Source organism: Gavialis gangeticus, unplaced genomic scaffold (assembly GCF_001723915.1).
Source record: "Gavialis gangeticus isolate Ggan-Ray unplaced genomic scaffold, GavGan_comp1, whole genome shotgun sequence".
In the NCBI taxonomy this organism is placed as follows: Eukaryota; Metazoa; Chordata; order Crocodylia; family Gavialidae; genus Gavialis; species Gavialis gangeticus.
In genome coordinates, this window is record NW_017729025.1 from 22,885,518 (window position 1) to 22,902,615 (window position 17,098).

General features: G+C 41.3%; 1 protein-coding gene across 2 annotated transcripts in view; it reads right to left on the reverse strand.

The window, feature by feature from the left end:
• The window catches only part of ASPG (asparaginase), a 77,038-nt gene that overhangs the window by 39,760 nt on the left and 20,180 nt on the right, over positions 1-17,098 (reverse strand). For both annotated transcript variants that reach the window (XM_019518492.1, XM_019518491.1), the window contains exons 5-7: positions 15,140-15,223; positions 13,574-13,700; positions 407-519 (exon numbers count right to left, since the gene is read on the reverse strand). In XM_019518492.1, coding sequence (XP_019374037.1) covers positions 407-519; positions 13,574-13,700; positions 15,140-15,223 — 324 coding nt within the window. The remainder of the gene's footprint in view (positions 1-406; positions 520-13,573; positions 13,701-15,139; positions 15,224-17,098) is intronic.

Here is a 17,098-nt window from a genome sequence, read left to right on the forward strand (position 1 = left end):
TCTCTCTCTCTCTCTCTCTCTCTCTCTCTTTACTGTGCCTGGCAAAGGAGCATCCCAGTTACTGTAGCTTGCAGGTTCTCATCAAGAGTTCAAATGGATCTTGCAGACAATTTATCATTGATTCCAGGACACATGCATTTCAGATTAAAGATGCTTTGAACATCTTAAGAGTTTATGGTATACAAAGAGAGTCTTGGAATGCTAGGACAGCCCAGCTATATTACTGATAAAAATGCTTGCCACAGGAGGATGACAACCTTACCAAATTGGGATACCTTGCTCAAGATTCTTTAATTTAAAAAACACCACATTAAGTCTCCAGTGCATATGAGCCATTGTAGCCCTGCAGTTCTGACACACATGCCTGGGGGCTAAAAGTTTCCAGAAATAAAAACAAGATGCTTACGGCAGCAGCAGTGATGCCCGGAAAGATTCGGAGTAACGCAACATTCGTGTTCATGTTCGTGTGGACTCGAAATTTCTCAGTGGTGTTGGCTCTGCACACTGTTTCCCAGTTAACTGTTAAGAAGACATCTTGTTCAATATTAAAGCTTCACAACAACGTATCAGGTATATCCGTAGTGCTTTACACTGTGTTTTTAAAGTTGATGCCGTATGTCATCAGTGGGGCCTTCATACCATAAAAACTAAGAGTGAGGGAAGCAAAAGGCCACCCAATCACAGCAATTGTAGTAACTTGTCTCACTTGGTTTAAGATATTTCAATAATACTTGAAAGTCGCATTCAGTTCAAGCTCTGTTGTGCTAGATTTTAAGTCCTGAAAACGCCAAACAATTTAAATCCCCAGGAAAAAAAAATATTATTCAGCAGCAGTAATAATTTCTACATTATTACCCCTCCAGGGATAATTTACAATAGTTTAGTTTTAGTGCTGACTCAAGACAAGAAATATTAAACTCAAGGGTACCTGTTCGGTTCCAACTAGTGACCAGCATGATCTGCTGTATACCAAATTGACTGAATACATTTGAATATAATCCTCTATGAACATAAATTTAAAGAGTTAATTTGGTGGGTATGAAAGGTGTTTGATGTTATGAGTTAGGCTCATAACATCACCACTGCACCATGCCATCACTCTGCTCATTACACCTCCATCTGTTTGCAATGCTCAGAACACTGCAGCCAACAGAAGAGTGGGCAAGCCGAGTGGAAGTGAAATATTTACTTTTCATATATTTTAATAGGAACTTCATTGTTTTGTAATCAAAATGATATCAACACGTGTACTGAAAGTCAAAAAACCCTGCATCGTCTCAAACATGAGATGTGACACAAATTTTGAATGTCGTATTAGACAGATGTTGTTATTGTTGCCACTAATCATCTCCAGAGTTTATAATGTAGTTACTAATGATTAAATAAAATAGCAAGGATTCAATTAACTGCAATTATGCATTTAAAGCCAGAAGCCAGCTGTTTAACTAATAGTTTGTTTGTGTTCCATTATTACAAGCCAAGTCATGCATTATTGATTTCAAAATTTTACGATTCCAGCACAAGAGAGCAATGTCAGTAATTCTGACAACTTGAGGGGGAAAAATAAGTCTGAATCAAAAGGACTTTGGCATACAGTGGTCCATGCCCTGAGGCATTATATTGCAATGAAAGCAAAGATAACGTTATAAAGCTTAGTTCATAGTGGAAAACAAGTTGTTTCTTTTCATTTTTGGAGAAGCCCCTGAGTTGTATACGAATGCCTTTTCATTTGTTCTTACACGGTAGACCTTTCCACTCAGTGTTGTAAGGAATTACTCAGATCTGAAAACATTCAGCCACTATTCTGATTTTCTGTTAGTAGTTACAGCTGTTTATCTGCTAGCCAATGAACGCGGGTAATAGCCCCCCTCCAAACCTACAACAAAACATTTTCCTTCCTTGATGTTAAGACGTGAGTTTTGGGGGGGGGATGAATCAAGACACACTATCCATATCTGATATCACCTATGCATGTACAGCCTTTATATCATACCGTGGTATCATCATAACTATTCTGAATATTTCTTTCCTCATCTTCCCCACCCTCCCTGAAAAGTAACAAAAACACTTATCCTCAACATAAAAGGGCCTCTACATAGGTCCACACAAAAAAGGGCCTTAAGCACAATGCTTAGGCAGGGGAGGGGAGGGGAAAGGAAAAGAAGGGATTAGATAAACAAATGTCTGTACTCCTACACTGTGAAATAGATTGAATGCAACATTCAGGACAAATACAATGCCAAGCAAACCAGCCATACATCAGGAAATGATCTCCACCGTGCTGGGAGTATGAGAGCAAGAGGGATATATGCAGATTTGGGAGAGCGTGCAGAGCTGTAACACTGCATGGAGGTTGACCAGCACAATTCAGGAGCTCACCCAGCTGGATTTACTACTTGACCAATGTCACAGGCTGTCTTGACTGAAACACACAGAGCAGTGTGAGCATCTGGATTCTTGCAGGAAAATACATATTAGCTTGACACTGGAAACACAGCTTGCTTCTAAGTGGCTTCACAACAGATGGGAATGGTTAAAGAGACAGTCTGAAACAGGTACCATAAATAAAAGACTACCCAGAGTATAAAATAGCCCCTCCAATAATTAGATTCTATATATGGAAAAATGTATGAATTGTTATAATTTTCCAGATACCTAATCTAATTATTGGAAGTCTGCCTTGAATTTGACCCCCTCCCACTGCTAGAGCAAGGAAAATTTCAATCTGGGGAGTCAGGTAGCCCTTTGCTCTCTGCTTCACTCCAACTTTTTCCTCTAGCAGCCCCTTCCCCCTCTCCTTACTGTCAGAAAGTGCTCTCCCTGGGCACATGGAGCAAAATTAAACAACAGCCTTGAAATTAAATGTGGCTGCAGCAACTTGCATATAGTACCCATACACTTTGTTTATCCAGAACTGATGCATGTTACCTTTCAATAAAACTGCTGCATGTTTTAGCACAGGTACCCAAGAAACACACTTCCGAGAAGCACTTGGGTACCTATTTATATGTAGTACAAACTTTTTTTAAATATATCTTGTTCAAAGCCAAATCAGTTCCAAATTCATTTGGGCAAAGCCCAATAGTCAAGTTCCAAAATTTAACTGAGTAGAGCTCAATAGCTCAAAGTTTGTGTGTCTCTATTACCATGCAAGGATCCCCTTCCCAGACCCATCGGTCTGGAGCTTCAGTTACTCACAAAATCCAGGTAGTGCTACATACAAGCCCCAACCTGAAGACCTTGGGGCTCCAATGCCCCCACTATAGATGATATTAGTCCAAAGCCAAAGGCTCATGATTTACCACATACAGGTTTCCCTCACTTTATGCGGGTCCTGTATGTGTGAATTTGCGCTTATGTGATGACTCTTTTTATACCAGTTATTCATTATATGCGAGGTAAATTCACTCTTATGTGATCGGTGTGGTGGAAGCCCACAGTCAGATGCTTTGTGTGGTGCACTGTAGGAGTGACAAGCACCAAAATATAGTCTACTGTGTGGATCTGTGCTCCTCGCTCATTGTGTGCAACACATGTTTCTGTAGTTGCCATCCCCATTATAATAGTTCCCTGTGCTTGTGTGTACTGTCTGCAGTTGGTAAGTACCAAAATTGTTTTATAAAAGTGGTAAAAATGGGTCTGGGGGTTAGTACAGTCAAGATCTTGGAACATATCCCTATTTGTTACATTGTAAAGTGGGTTCCTTTTATGCCAATTTGAGTTATGCGCCGTTTTCCAGGAATACATGTACAGCATAAAGCGAGGGAAACCTGTAGTTCATTGCGCTGGGTCCCACCAGAGTCAACAGTATTTCAAGCCATGATGACCCCACAGCTCAGCACTTCTCCTTATGTGTGTGTATTCTAGATACCCCCACAAAAGATCCATGTACTGATTAGACCCCATTCATGACTAGAATCGGGTATTCTCATGAGAAATCCTGAGATGCTCCAAATATTTATACGCAGCTGAGGCACAGGGCAACCTGGTCTGCTTCCACCTCATGGAGGGCAGGGCCCCACTAATCACATGTGACAGCTGAGAGAGGGGCCCACAGACAGCTTCTGGGTCAACTGTGTGGGGCCTTGTTTTGTGATGTTTGCCAGACATTTAAGGCTGATGAAGAAACAGGAATCATTAGAAATGGGGGGGGGGGGGGACACAGTTCAGCTATGGAAGTGAAGAGGAAGTCAAAGTGTATGTAATGTAGTGGCTCACCATGACTTAAGTTGGTAGTGAGGGGGACTGTGCTTAATGGACATTATCATATGTTTTATTCAAATGGGGCACCCCACAGCATATCAAATGTAGCAATAACTTCTTGGCTTTTTGGCTTAGATCAAGTGTAGTGTATTGTATTTTCTATAACCTAGTTGCATTCCCCTCCTCACCCCCATCCCTCTGATGTTAGTCCCTTGCTCAGGCAATTTGTATTTCCCTACTGGCTTTGTCATTTTTTTGGATTCACAATCCTAAACATCTACTAATAAAATTCAACTTGTTCTTACCCAGCAGGAGAAATACCGTGGTCATCAGGCCAAGATCACCTTGAAGGGTGTTGTGTAGTTAAGAGTGGAGACTTGTCTAATGCACTATGGACAGGTCCCCTCCCCCCAACAAGAATCTGCTATAGCCTCCTAATAGAAGGAGCTCAGCTATGTGCTTTATTTTTATGGAGATGGGGGATTTGTCCCTAATTTGCTTCTTCGGCATTTTGGCTAAGGGCAAGCAAGATTCAGAAGCATCTGAACTCCAAGGGCTTCAGACTTGGGGCATGCATGTAGGATGCACACTTGCCAGTGGCAGTGCCACACAGATTTGAATGACTGAGCTCTGCTCAACCTATAGAATTCAGAACTGATTTGGCTAATTTGGCCTGAGACATAAAATTAAAAATGTAGCAATTTTGGCACCCAGGGGTAGATGCCAGAGCTGGCTCTGGTCCTCCCAGTGCTGACCTGGTATTGCAGTACCTCCAGGCCTGGTGCCAGTTCCCTCCAGAGGGAACACCCATTCATTTTTAAGGGCCATACCAAAAATTTAAAAGGTTCCCATAAGCATGTTTGCCCAATGCGGGCCATGTGTTTTATAGCCATACTCAGTGTTGGCTACACTTAATCACCGTCATAGTTCGTTTCCATTGCTGAGCAAATGCTGCTTTTGGCAGCAGTTTAATGCTACACAGTGTATTTAGTGAGGTTTCCTTGTATGCAATTCTAGGACAAGGGGCTTCTCCCCCACACAAATTAGAAGGAATAACACCTTGTCTTGTATTCAAGTAAATATGGTAATACTGCTTTTTCACACCAGTAGGACAGCAGAGATTTAGCTGACCTCCAGATTCTAAACATTAAAGTGGTTCTTGTAAATGCCTAAATGCTATGTAGTTATATGCTTAATGCATCACAGTTACTAACTACACAATTTGTAGGAATAAAAAAATAAAAGTCTGTGACACTGCAGACCAGAAAACCAGACTTCCAGAAAAAGACTCAATCAGCCATGAGATTAGTGACTTCTGGGCAACCGCAGTGAAGAAAAGAGAGTACTCAAAGCTATAGAGCAGAACAGCTGTCTTGCTCTATACCTAGAAGCAATATTTGAAACAGTTAAAGGAAAAAAAAAAAACCTGCTTAGTTACATGCTACCGAGCTCCGCTGCTTTGTGCCAATTCTTATTGTCTTTGTTTCAGAAACTGACAGCCCTAACTCCTTTCCTCACGGTGCTATGCCAAGAATAGGAGGCTTAACTCCTGCAGCAAGGCCAGGGGGTGGGGAGGTTCCACAGATTAAAGTAAAATTAACAGCAGAAGGACAGAAAACACTAAATATATATGAGAAGCTGCTCAATGTTAATCAAGTCTTAGATGCGCAAGTTAATCTTATCTACATGCTCAGTCACGTCTGTGCAAGTGCTGTGTAGAATCTTAGGAGAGTAGCGGTTTTTTTGTAGACCAGTGCATGTTTGATTTCCTACGTACATTTGGGTTTGAAAGAAATAAGCAACCCTTTTTGCAATAAGCACCTATGTGAAAGTTGTCAGCATTCATCTCCTCACAAAAAAGCTTTTCTCTGGGACGGTGCCCAGATAATGCAATGCGTGCAATTAGCTCTACATAAACACTATCAGTAAGAACCTGAAAACAGCACTCCAGGTCTCTCAAAGCTCAATTCCATTCCAGCAAGTCTATTCAAGGGGAAGAGTTATTGATGCAAATTTATTAGTGGGGGAAGGAAGATATGATAGCTAAGAACTGGAGAAGAGGGCAGGGTCTTCAGGACAGAAGCAGCAGAAATCATTCTCATGTAGGCCAGTAAGCTGTCCTCTCGCAAGCATGCATTGAGGATGTTTTTTCAAGTCTGGTTCAAGGGTGTGAAGAGAGGAAGGAGTGGTGGTTTTTGTAAGAAACACCCACATAACAATAGTTCCACTTTTTAAAAGCAGCCTCACCTATCCTCAGCAGCCATTACTACCAAAGGGACTTTTTAAGCTTCCTTTCCTCTACTCACAGTCAAAAAAAGTTGACTTTGCCAATACTTCCTTGAGAATTTACTAAACGTAGCTGGTAAAATATCGCATACCTTTTTTTTCTTTAAAGAAACTGGGAAGATAAACTGTGATCATTTATCTTGGCATGAATCAAAATTAAGATATTGCCAAGATTAGATGATTAAGAACAGAGATAATCAGGATTCCTCTGGTGTTTCTTAAAGCTTCCAAGTGTTTGCTGAAGTATACATTATTGAATAATGCTCTGTGTTTAAAATCCATGAACAAGATGCATACGAGAAAGTAACATCCCCTGAAAGAGATGTCGGTTTTAGACCAAATTAAAAGAGCCCAGACATCTTTCCAAAAATCAGCATTATTATGTAGGTCAAGATTCTTGTCAATCCACCCTTTTTACTGCTGATCATAAGTTCAGAGATCAGAATAACATGGTTATCTCTACAAATGCTAGTTTTCCATCTTTCGGTTAATACTATTCTCTGCTTTGATCCAGGTTCCAAACCAGAGCTGCATTTGTTCTCAAAGAGGGGGAAAAAAAAAAGCGTAAATCCTAAGTTTCCATCCATTCTGACTCAGGCAGAATGCCATGCAAAGGTGAAAAACTCATTCAGTAGCTTCTCTGAATCCTTTTTGTCACCAAAAACAGCACCCAAAGAAAGGAGAAAGCATGACTAAGTTTTATGTCCTCTCATTCTGCCAGATGACAAGCCTTCTACGTAGCTGTGGCATCACCTCAGGCTCTGACTCAGCTGATGGAGACAGTTTTAAGAAGTGGCAATCTAAAAGTAGTATATATTTAAAAGTATATCCATACAAGTGAAAGCATAAGAAAATTCTAGCTTTCTGGGTTCAGAAAACTTTACAAAATCCTATGATAAAACAACTAATTAGCAAAGTTACTGAGCTTTGACACATCAGAACTAGTAACAAGCAACCTGTTCTGACTTGGATAGGTTGTACTTGCAAAAAGGTTTTACTCCTCTGCATTATGTAAATATGATACAAAACTTATTGTGTAAGAACAATGATCAACAAGCTACTGGTCTTGCCAAGGACAAGGCAAGCCTTTAAAGAGGATGTACACCATTAAAAATAATATTTAAAAATGAGGTAGTCCTGAATGTCCAAAATGACCTCTGGTAAAATACAGATAAGCTAAAATGTGTGGGATACAAGTACAATATATTTAAGAGCTTAACATTTTTCAAAATTGGTTGCTTAAAATTAAACACTAAAAACAGAACCAGGTTTACAAAAAATGCCAAGCAGTTGCAACCCTTTTAGACTTTAAAAAGTACCCTGATTTTTAAAAGGGCACGTAATCAGAGGGACTGACAAATGCTTAGCTCCTTAGAAAAACCTGGCCATGCTTTCAGGTGTTTAATTTTAAACATCCAAGTCTGAAAGCAGCTCATCTGCCTTTGTACGTAGGTATATGCTGAAATCTTTGTTCGGTTTGGGGCCCCAACAATCTGGCTAGCTGACGTTCCACTGCTGAACCTGTCCGACTACAACCCAGGCAGCGGTACTGCAATTACTATGCAGTTCAATTTAACTGCAAAGAAGTGGTTTATTTTGCCATTTGTAGACTTTTAGGTAAGGTACAGACATTCAAAATGCCCAAGGCAGAATCAATCTAAGTTACATGGTTTTCCGTAAGCGGTGTAGTTTCGGTTGGCAGTAAATTGAAAATATGTTCGCCCTCTGGCGGGGGGCACAAATCCTAGACCACGTTCCACCATTTTTAAACCAGACTGTGTTCACCGAACTTCTGTTCTGTTACAGGTATAGCTCAGTTTCCAGTCACATATACTGGTAAAAGTGTAATGTCTGTACCTGATCTTAACTTGGTGCTTTATGTCACTGAGGATCCTGTTTGTTAAAGGGAAGGTTTAGAAGTACTCAACAAGGATCTCTCTGATTTCAATTCACAGGTGCTAGAAGCTCTCTAAGGAAGTTTCAGACTGTGTCCATCTAGTCTTACTAACTTTGGTAGAAAGAGACAAAACTACACATCAGAATGAGGCTAAAGAAAATCAGACTAATTCAAGCATGTTTTTAAATGCAACAAACTTTTGTTAAGCAATATATATATGACACAATGCAGGTTTAAACTTATTTATTACAGGAGTGCAGTAACTGAAAGACACCTCCCTAAGGAGTGGTGACTGAACTTAAAGTTATGAAATCAAACGAGAAATACAGCTTTTCATGATTGCTAGGCTCCACACAGACAGCACCACTTTCTTCTCATCCTTCTCTGAAAAACTAAAGGCAAGTCATACCATTATATAAACTACCCCAGCTTTCATTAACATTCAAGGGAAGAGCCAAGGGGTGGGGAGCCTCAACCAGCCTATGGATGGAAGTTCATAAAGCAGGCAAACAAGATAAAAACACAGCCCCCTTTTTGGCAACATTTCATTATAAGATAACTGGTACACGCCTCCTCAAATGACACCATTCCCTCTAAATATTCATTACAAGAATAAACACGCCTGTATTTACAAGAAGTGAAGAAAAAAAACCCCAAAAGACACACACCTCAATATGCAGCGTTGGCACTTGCCTTGATGCATCTTGATAACAAAAATAAAATGACTTGTGTTTTTACTGTGAATAATCAGAAGCAAGACAGTTAAACCAGGCTGATGTTGACTAGCCTCATCATCAGTGGCGTTATCAAGGAAAATGAGGCCAAGAGCCTGTCCTCTCAGGTTTTTGTATTGTATCCATTTGCACGCCCATGCACTTATGTGCCTTTTTTTCTCTGCAGAAGTCTTAGAATTGTGTTAAGAAACATTCAGACACCCTCAAGCTAACAAACCACATGCCAGATGGGCAAAAACTAGCCATAGCAATGAAATAGATTTTTAGTTTGACATTTCTAGGCAACATGGAAGAAGAAAAGTTCTGAAATATGCTGAAACTATCTCCCTGGAGTAGTGGTCTGTACTTGATGACTAAAAAAAATAAAAATAAATAAATAAATGGTTTCCCCATGTTTGATCTTCTGTTTGCCTTTCCTGTTTCAAGTAGGCCTTTTTAAATCAATCTACACAGACTTCCCCTCCCTTGCTTACATGGACAGCTCTCTGGAATATTCTTGCCACTGTCACTGCTTCCATTTTGGTGCCCCAAACACCAAATCTGAATCGAAATGGCTCAGAAACATCTCCAAAATGAAATGAGGCATCCAAAATGTTTACGAAACTTCAGAGTTTCAGAGCCGGGCTTGCAGGGAGACAGCTGTACGCTGCTGCACTGCTGAGCGACTTGGCTCTGCGGGGAGCAGAGATCCGCGCCGTGGGTCTCCTCACCACCCTGGATTTCTGCTCCTTGCTGAGCCAGGTTGCACGGCAGGGACCAGCACTGCCCTGCCGCGTGACCTGGCTCCGTAGGGAGCAGAGATCCGCACATAGGTCTCCTCTCTGCCACTATCTGCCCCACGCAGCCCTATGTTGCCAGGGCAGTGCAGGGCAGGCAGCGGCAGCAAGGAGACCCCCAGCACAGATCTCAGCTCCCTGCAAAGCCGAGTCGTGGGGCAGGAACCAGCAGGCTTGCTCACTGCTCTGCGCTGCTTCCCTTCCCCGCGACCTGGCATGACAGGGATGAGAGATCTGCACGGAGGTCTCCTCGCCTGTATGGAGGGCAGTCGCCTTCCTCCTCCTCCCCTGGATGACCCACCCACAGCCCCGTCCTGCTCCCCACTGGGGCTCCAAGCACCCGGCCCCAAGCCCTGCCTGGCTGTGTAAAGCTTGCAGCCCATTCAAAACAGATTCAGAGGAGATTCAGCAGAGCCAAATCTCTGAAACAGACTCAGCCAAAATGAAACAGGACAGTGATCCGAAACACCGAAATGAATCACTGTCCTCCGAAACGGCCAAATCTGAAACCGAATCAGAACAGCCATTTCACACAGCCCTAGTATACTGCTAGCACTCTAACCTCCTACTGTATCTTCTCCTCAGTGTCTACATCAATCAGTTGATGATACCTGGCTCTGGTCCCGTCACACTCCTATACTTCCCATGCCTTTTCATAGTTTCATAGTTTCATAGATTTAGGGTCGGAAGGGACCTAGTAGATCTTCTAGCCTGACTCCCCGCCAGGGCGGGAGAACAACAAAACCCCAAAACAAGAAACGGGACTCAAATGAGTCCAGCCAGGTAGGCATCCAGCCTCTTCTTAAAGACCCCCAGGGTAGGGGCCAGCACCACTTCCCTTGGAAGTTGGTTCCAGCTCCTAGCCGCCCTAACTGTGAAGTAGTTTTTGCGGATGTCCAATCTATACCTCCTCTCCATCAACTTGTGCCCATTACTCCTTGTTATGCCAGCGGGCGCTAGGGGAAACAGCGTCTCCCCCAAACCCTTCTGGTCCCCCCTAGTGAGTTTATAGACGGTCACCAGGTCCCCCCTCAGCCTTCTCTTGTGGAGGCTGAATAGGTTCAGGTCCCGCAGTCTCTCACTGTAGGGTCTGCCCTGTTGTCCCCGGATCATGCGGGTGGCCCTCCTCTGGACCCTCTCCATGTTGTCCACATCCCTCTTGAAATGGGGCGCACAGAACTGGACACAATACTCCAGCTGTGGCCTGACCAGCGTCGCGTAGAGGGGGAGGATCACCTCCTTGGCTCTACTCGAGATGCACCTGTGGATGCACGACAAGGTCCGGTTAGCCCTGCCAACCATGACCTCGCATTGTCGGCCCATGTTCATCTTGGAGTCAATAATGACTCCAAGATCTCTTTCTGCCTCCGTGCTCTCGAGTAGGGAGTTCCCCATTGTGTAAGTGTGCTGCTGGTTCCTACTGCCCAAGTGCAGCACCCTGCACTTGTCCTTTTACTCTACTGCTGGAAGGGAATCACCTACCCTCCCAGTCTCTGTTTCTAGCATCCTCCAGCTCAGCAGGTTTTGACAGAACTGGGTTCTTGGAGGAAAAGTTTTCATAAGCTGCTTAACTTCCTCCTGGCATTGGCAAGAGATTGGCTTATAATGCTGAAACAGCAAAATAGATGGACCCAGCTGCAACCAGGAAGTAGTGAACAGTGACAATATATCCAAGTAATTTAAAAAAGATAGAGAGATGGGTTTGTCTTGTTTATTTTTAAAAGCCCCATGTGGTTCCTTTTCTCCATGACAGCTTCATATGAGGATTCTTAGTGCGCACTCCAGGAAGATGACCATGTTTCATACAATTTATTCTAGACAGCATAAAGCTGCACTAGTGTAGCTACTGTCTGTAGGCTGTGAACTATGTTTTTCCAAAATGAAACAATCATTCAATACTGGCACTTCTATCTTGGAAAAACGGCACTATACTAACAGTGCAATCAACTGAAACAGGTAATAACAGGGCACATAATACCATCAGTTTTAAAACTAGAACTCCCCACTCAACTCAACAGGGAGTTCTGCTTAAAAATTAATGGGATAACATGGCCCAAGTAACAGATATCTTTATAGTACCAAAATGATAAAGTTAAGTACTCACAAAACAGATCATTCAAGTCCAAGAGAGAATTTATGTTCAGCTTAGTTCTGTCATTCTTCATTTAGAAAATGAATATTTAGGATTGTCATTATCTAAATTTATAACATTTCAGAGAAAAAAGATCCAAGGGAAAACAAAAAAGAAAAGAAAAAAATAGAAATCTTCACAATGTACAGGAATAATACAAATGAAAGCTTTCCTGGCAACCTAAGACAGAAAATAGCAGCTCCAGCATTCCAGCAAATGTACAAGTAGCTTGTTTGCCTGGGTGAACTTTAACAAAATTGTACTGACAGTAAGCATGTTCCCTTTACCTACTAGATATCCTAATGATAGCTGATGTACCATGAGCAGTACCTAGTGTACCTCAGTCCTGAATCAAAACCACCTTTGTATTCCAGTCTTGGAACTATGCAGCATGGCAGTCTTGAAAGAGAGTAGAAGGGACCCTGTAAAATTATGTCCATGGATTTCTTTACATTTTCCCCCCATAGTGTTTGTTACCATAGTATCTGCAAACACATTAATGGATCTGTCCTTACAACCACCTTCGAAGCTAAATACAAAGATGCTAACTGACTTCTCAAGACATATACGATGCCTGGGCCAAAGCCATAGAAACAGAATCCAGGCCTGAACCCTGATCTATATTTTATTTTTAACTTATGCAGACATCCTCTAGAGACTAGGCAAAAAAAATCCTAACTTGCTTTCACGTGCAGCTACGAGAAAATCAGCTATAAAAGGAAAGAAGTTAAAAAGTCAGTACATCCACATCACCTCTATTCCCATTTTATATAATTAAAATATTTAATACATGAGACTCTGTCATGTTGATACATTTCACAGAAATACAGGGCTAGAAGGAAATTCATTTAGTCCAACTTCTTGCATGGATGCAGGATCAACTATATCTAGAATGTCCCCAGGAAATATTTGTCTAACCTGCTCAATTTCCAAAAGCTGCTTAAAAGTCAAGTTTTATAGCAACCTGTTGGAACCTTAATAGTAAAATGAGATTCCCTTCCCCCCCCCCCAGAAAAATATTTTATCCATAACACAAGCTGACTCTATTACAACATCCTTGAGTACTGGTACAGGTATACTCCTGTAGCTTTTTACTATTAACTATTTTTTTTAAAAGGTTCACTCATCCCAATTAAAGTACTAAATAAGTCAGGAAGGAAGGACAAGAAAAATGTAAGCTCACCAATATTATCACTCCCCCTTTAAGAGTATTATAACGAAATCCACTTTTACTTTTATCCTCAGACTAAGCATCATCTCAGAAGTGCTCCCTTTGGAAAATGATGGATCTTTAGAAAATGTCTGTAAGTGCAGACCTGAACAAAAGTCTTACCCAAGCTTAAAATCACTGGTTTTTTATATCTGTTACAATTAACATTTAGGCACATTGTACAGCACATACAGAAGTGTCAGTATTCACTGCTTTTAAATCACATTCATGTGTAAACTGTTTCACTTGTGTAAGCGCTGATACAATATTGAAATAACTCTAGTAAGCTCTTGCATGTGGTACAAATTATAAGGCTTAAACAATGGTGTTGCTTACCTGTAATATCAACCTCAGCATTTGCAAGTGGAGGCAGGTTAGGTGAGCAAAAGGCACTGAAACTCCCCGCATCTACCTTTGTCACCCTATTTCCCCTGTACAGTTTATGATAAAAGTACAGGCACACCTGCAAAACAAGTAAAGAAACATGTCTCTGTATAAGCCGGTAATGAAAGATTCAATAGATAAGTGCTGGAATTGGCCCCTTTTAGAATATTTTCTAAACTTTTAAAGTAACTTAGAGGGTGGTAGGTTTACAATGCTAATACTTAAAAAAAAAACAAAAACAAAAAAAGTTGGCCTATCATTTACTATGTTATTCCTAAATTCTTAAAACAAGTTAAATGTTAACTAGTTACCTAATTCCCTCAGGAGAATTACATAACTAGGAGAGAGGGTTTTGTTTTGATTCACTTTAACTGGAAATAGGTGAAGGGAACAGAGTTCCCTTTTTTAAAGGTTTGTCGCAAGTATCTGAAATTCAAAGTCTGTTAGGCTTCCTGGTGGCCTAGAGAAAAAAAGGCCAAGATTTTCAAAAGTGACTACTGATTTTGGGTGCCTGATCTGAGATACCCAGCAGGGGCCTAATATGCAGAGGGTAAGTGCTCAGAAGCTTCTGAGCATGATCAGGCCCTTAAATATGTTTTTAGATTTTTTTAACAATGACTAGTAACTGAATTCAAATTATAAGTAACTTTGGAAAATTACAGCCATTAAGTGTCAGTCTTGCCTATATCACTCTGGCAGCACCAATGGACAGGCCAAGTTGGAACAAGAGTGGAAATGAAACTCCCCTCACTCCAGGCATGCTACGCACTATGTAGGTTAGATTTAAAGGCAGATTAGTGAGGCAGTATAGGAACACTTCCCCAGCTGCTACACATGCTGTCCTTTATTAACATAACAGGCATTTCTAGTTTCTAGGGACATCAAAACCTCCCACCTGTTATCAGTAGTAAGTGCACTTCAAAAGTCTCTTTTTTCCATTTGTTACTTTGAGTCCCAAGCTTGATGTGCAAGGGAAAACACTTTGATTTCCCATCTAGTGCAGCCAGGATTTCACACACCTAACAATCTTTCCAGAATATACAGGCAACCCCCGCTTCGCACTCTTAATTGGGTTCTGAAAAATTGAGTGTTAAGTGAAACGAGCATTAAAGTGAAACCAAAAGTATTTGATGACCCAAGATGGCAACTGCAATTGTTTTTAATAACCCAAGATAGTGACCGCAACCATTATAACAAAACTTGCTGAGCACTAAGTGAAATCAGGTATCAATTTCAAATGAGTGTTATAGTGAAATAGTGCTAAGTGAAACAGCATAAAGCGGGGGTTGCCTGTATTAGGGGCATATGGATAAAATTAAATCTGGCAAAAGGCTGCATGCAGTGTTGTAGTATCTTGTGGGGAGTCTCTTAACCTTGAAAGAGTTCCTTAGGGGGAAAAGGGTGGAGAGATTAGAGCATGGAATTTTACAGCTTAACATATATTTGTAAAGGTGTAAACATTTGGTTGCACACAATTCAAGAAAGTAAAACTGCACCAGAAGTGCCACAGACACAGACCTCGGGAATGACAAACTGCCCAGCAAACAGCAGCGCTCCAAGCAGGTTAGCTCGGCCATCATTCCTCAATTCATATATGGGCACCTAAAAAGAAGAGTCCGAAATTAGATCCCATAGCTAACAGAAAGGCCAAACAGCAGAGAGAAAGAGAAGCCAGCTTATGGAATACAAATACACATGAATAATTTATGGCACAATCAAGGCAAATCTCCCATAATATGATTTATGGTGAATAAAATTTACTTTTCATCCAAACTCTTTGAGTCTGAAGCAGATGGCGGGATTTCTCCCTCTGAATGTAAAACAGATTTTCATAATAGCTATATTTAAAGACACATCTCATTAAAGAAGTTACTGTTCTCTGATCAAGCAACTGCTTTCAGAAGTGAAGCCTAGTCCACTTGTAAAAGCAGAATAGAATAGAAAGCTACATCCAGAAAGAACAGAGAGTTAGATCTTCAGTTCCATCAGGGTTTTTGAGTAGGAGTGGGGAAAGAAGGTAAAGAAAATCAGGATAAGCAAGAGCCTCTCTTCACAGTCAACCACCCAAAATGGCATCAATTCCTAGAACTTTCCTAACAGAATGAAAGAGTTCAACAGGCAAATTCCCACCAATAAAACAAGATAAGGTGAAACACTGAGATCCGCTAAGTTAAGGAATGCCAACTTTCAGGGCTTTTTAGACTATCTCCTGGTTAAGAAGGTCACCCCCAGACCTGAGCTCCTTTCAACAATGAAGAAGTTAAAGATCGCTTGCTCTGCTGCTGGGTCACGTGCTAGGTCGGCATCCAAACAATAGGACATGAGAAATAGTAAAATCCTGAATATTTTTATGGTGTCTGCATACTTTAGGGAAAGTGACGTGGATTCTGTTCCTTCCTGGACAGCATTGGCACATTGGCCTTCTTTACTAAGCTCCAAATGCCAACTAATCACGTAAGGGTACCAGGAGCGCATGTCACTGCTAGACCAGGAGGTGAGTTTCATTATCCCCATTTACAACAGGGGAAGCTGATGCCCAGCAAAGTAAAGCACCCTGTCAAAGATCATTCAGTAGACTAGTAGCAGAGCCAGGAATAGAAGTCAGGTCTTTTAAGACCCAGATCAGCACACCAGCTACTAAATTTCTATGGTCTTTCCAATACAAAGGCAGGGTAGATTCATACCTTATAGACTAATGAAATCAGAAATATATGGCATAAGCTTTCGTAAGCAGAGGGCTTACATCATCTGATGTTTCGTCACAGCTAACACACTCCCATATGAAGATATCAAAAGCAATGGAGATAGAAATTTTGCTATCAAATAACTACATTATGATTCTGCTTAGAGGCTAACCGGGCTGGGACACACCTTATGTGTTAGGTGCTGTACAACCATAAGTAAGATGAGAGCTCCTAAGCCACAGAGCTCACCCGCTAAGAGGCAAGTAGTAACAGGTGAGCTGGTAAAAGAGAGTAACAAATTATATGTGCATAATTCCTAGCCAACCAGGAGTAGTAATCATAATTCACTGTCTGCCAGCCACTGTGTCATTATGAGCATAATCACCTGAACCTCTATCACTAGGGATAATGTTTGTTTTTAAGGCTAGCATTAAAACTACATAAATAATCAATTAGTATTCTGTACTACATAAAGCTTATTTGCAAGTAAGAAGTTACTAGGGGATAAAAGGTGAAATGTCACAGTGCCATTTTTCAAGTAACTTTTGTGACTAGCGCTGCACTTTAAAATTCAAATAAAGAAACTAGCCTGCTAAAACAACACATCCAATGCTGCAAAAATACAATACATTGCAGTAGGTCTAATCCATAGGTAAATTAATTTAAATCATTTCACCCAGCAGGGTAGGGATGTGGCTAGGCACCCAGTGCAAAGTGGAAGCAGCAACTTTTGGACCAGCACAACCGCAAACATAAATTACTCTTTTTTGCGCCCCCCCCCCCCCAACCCCAA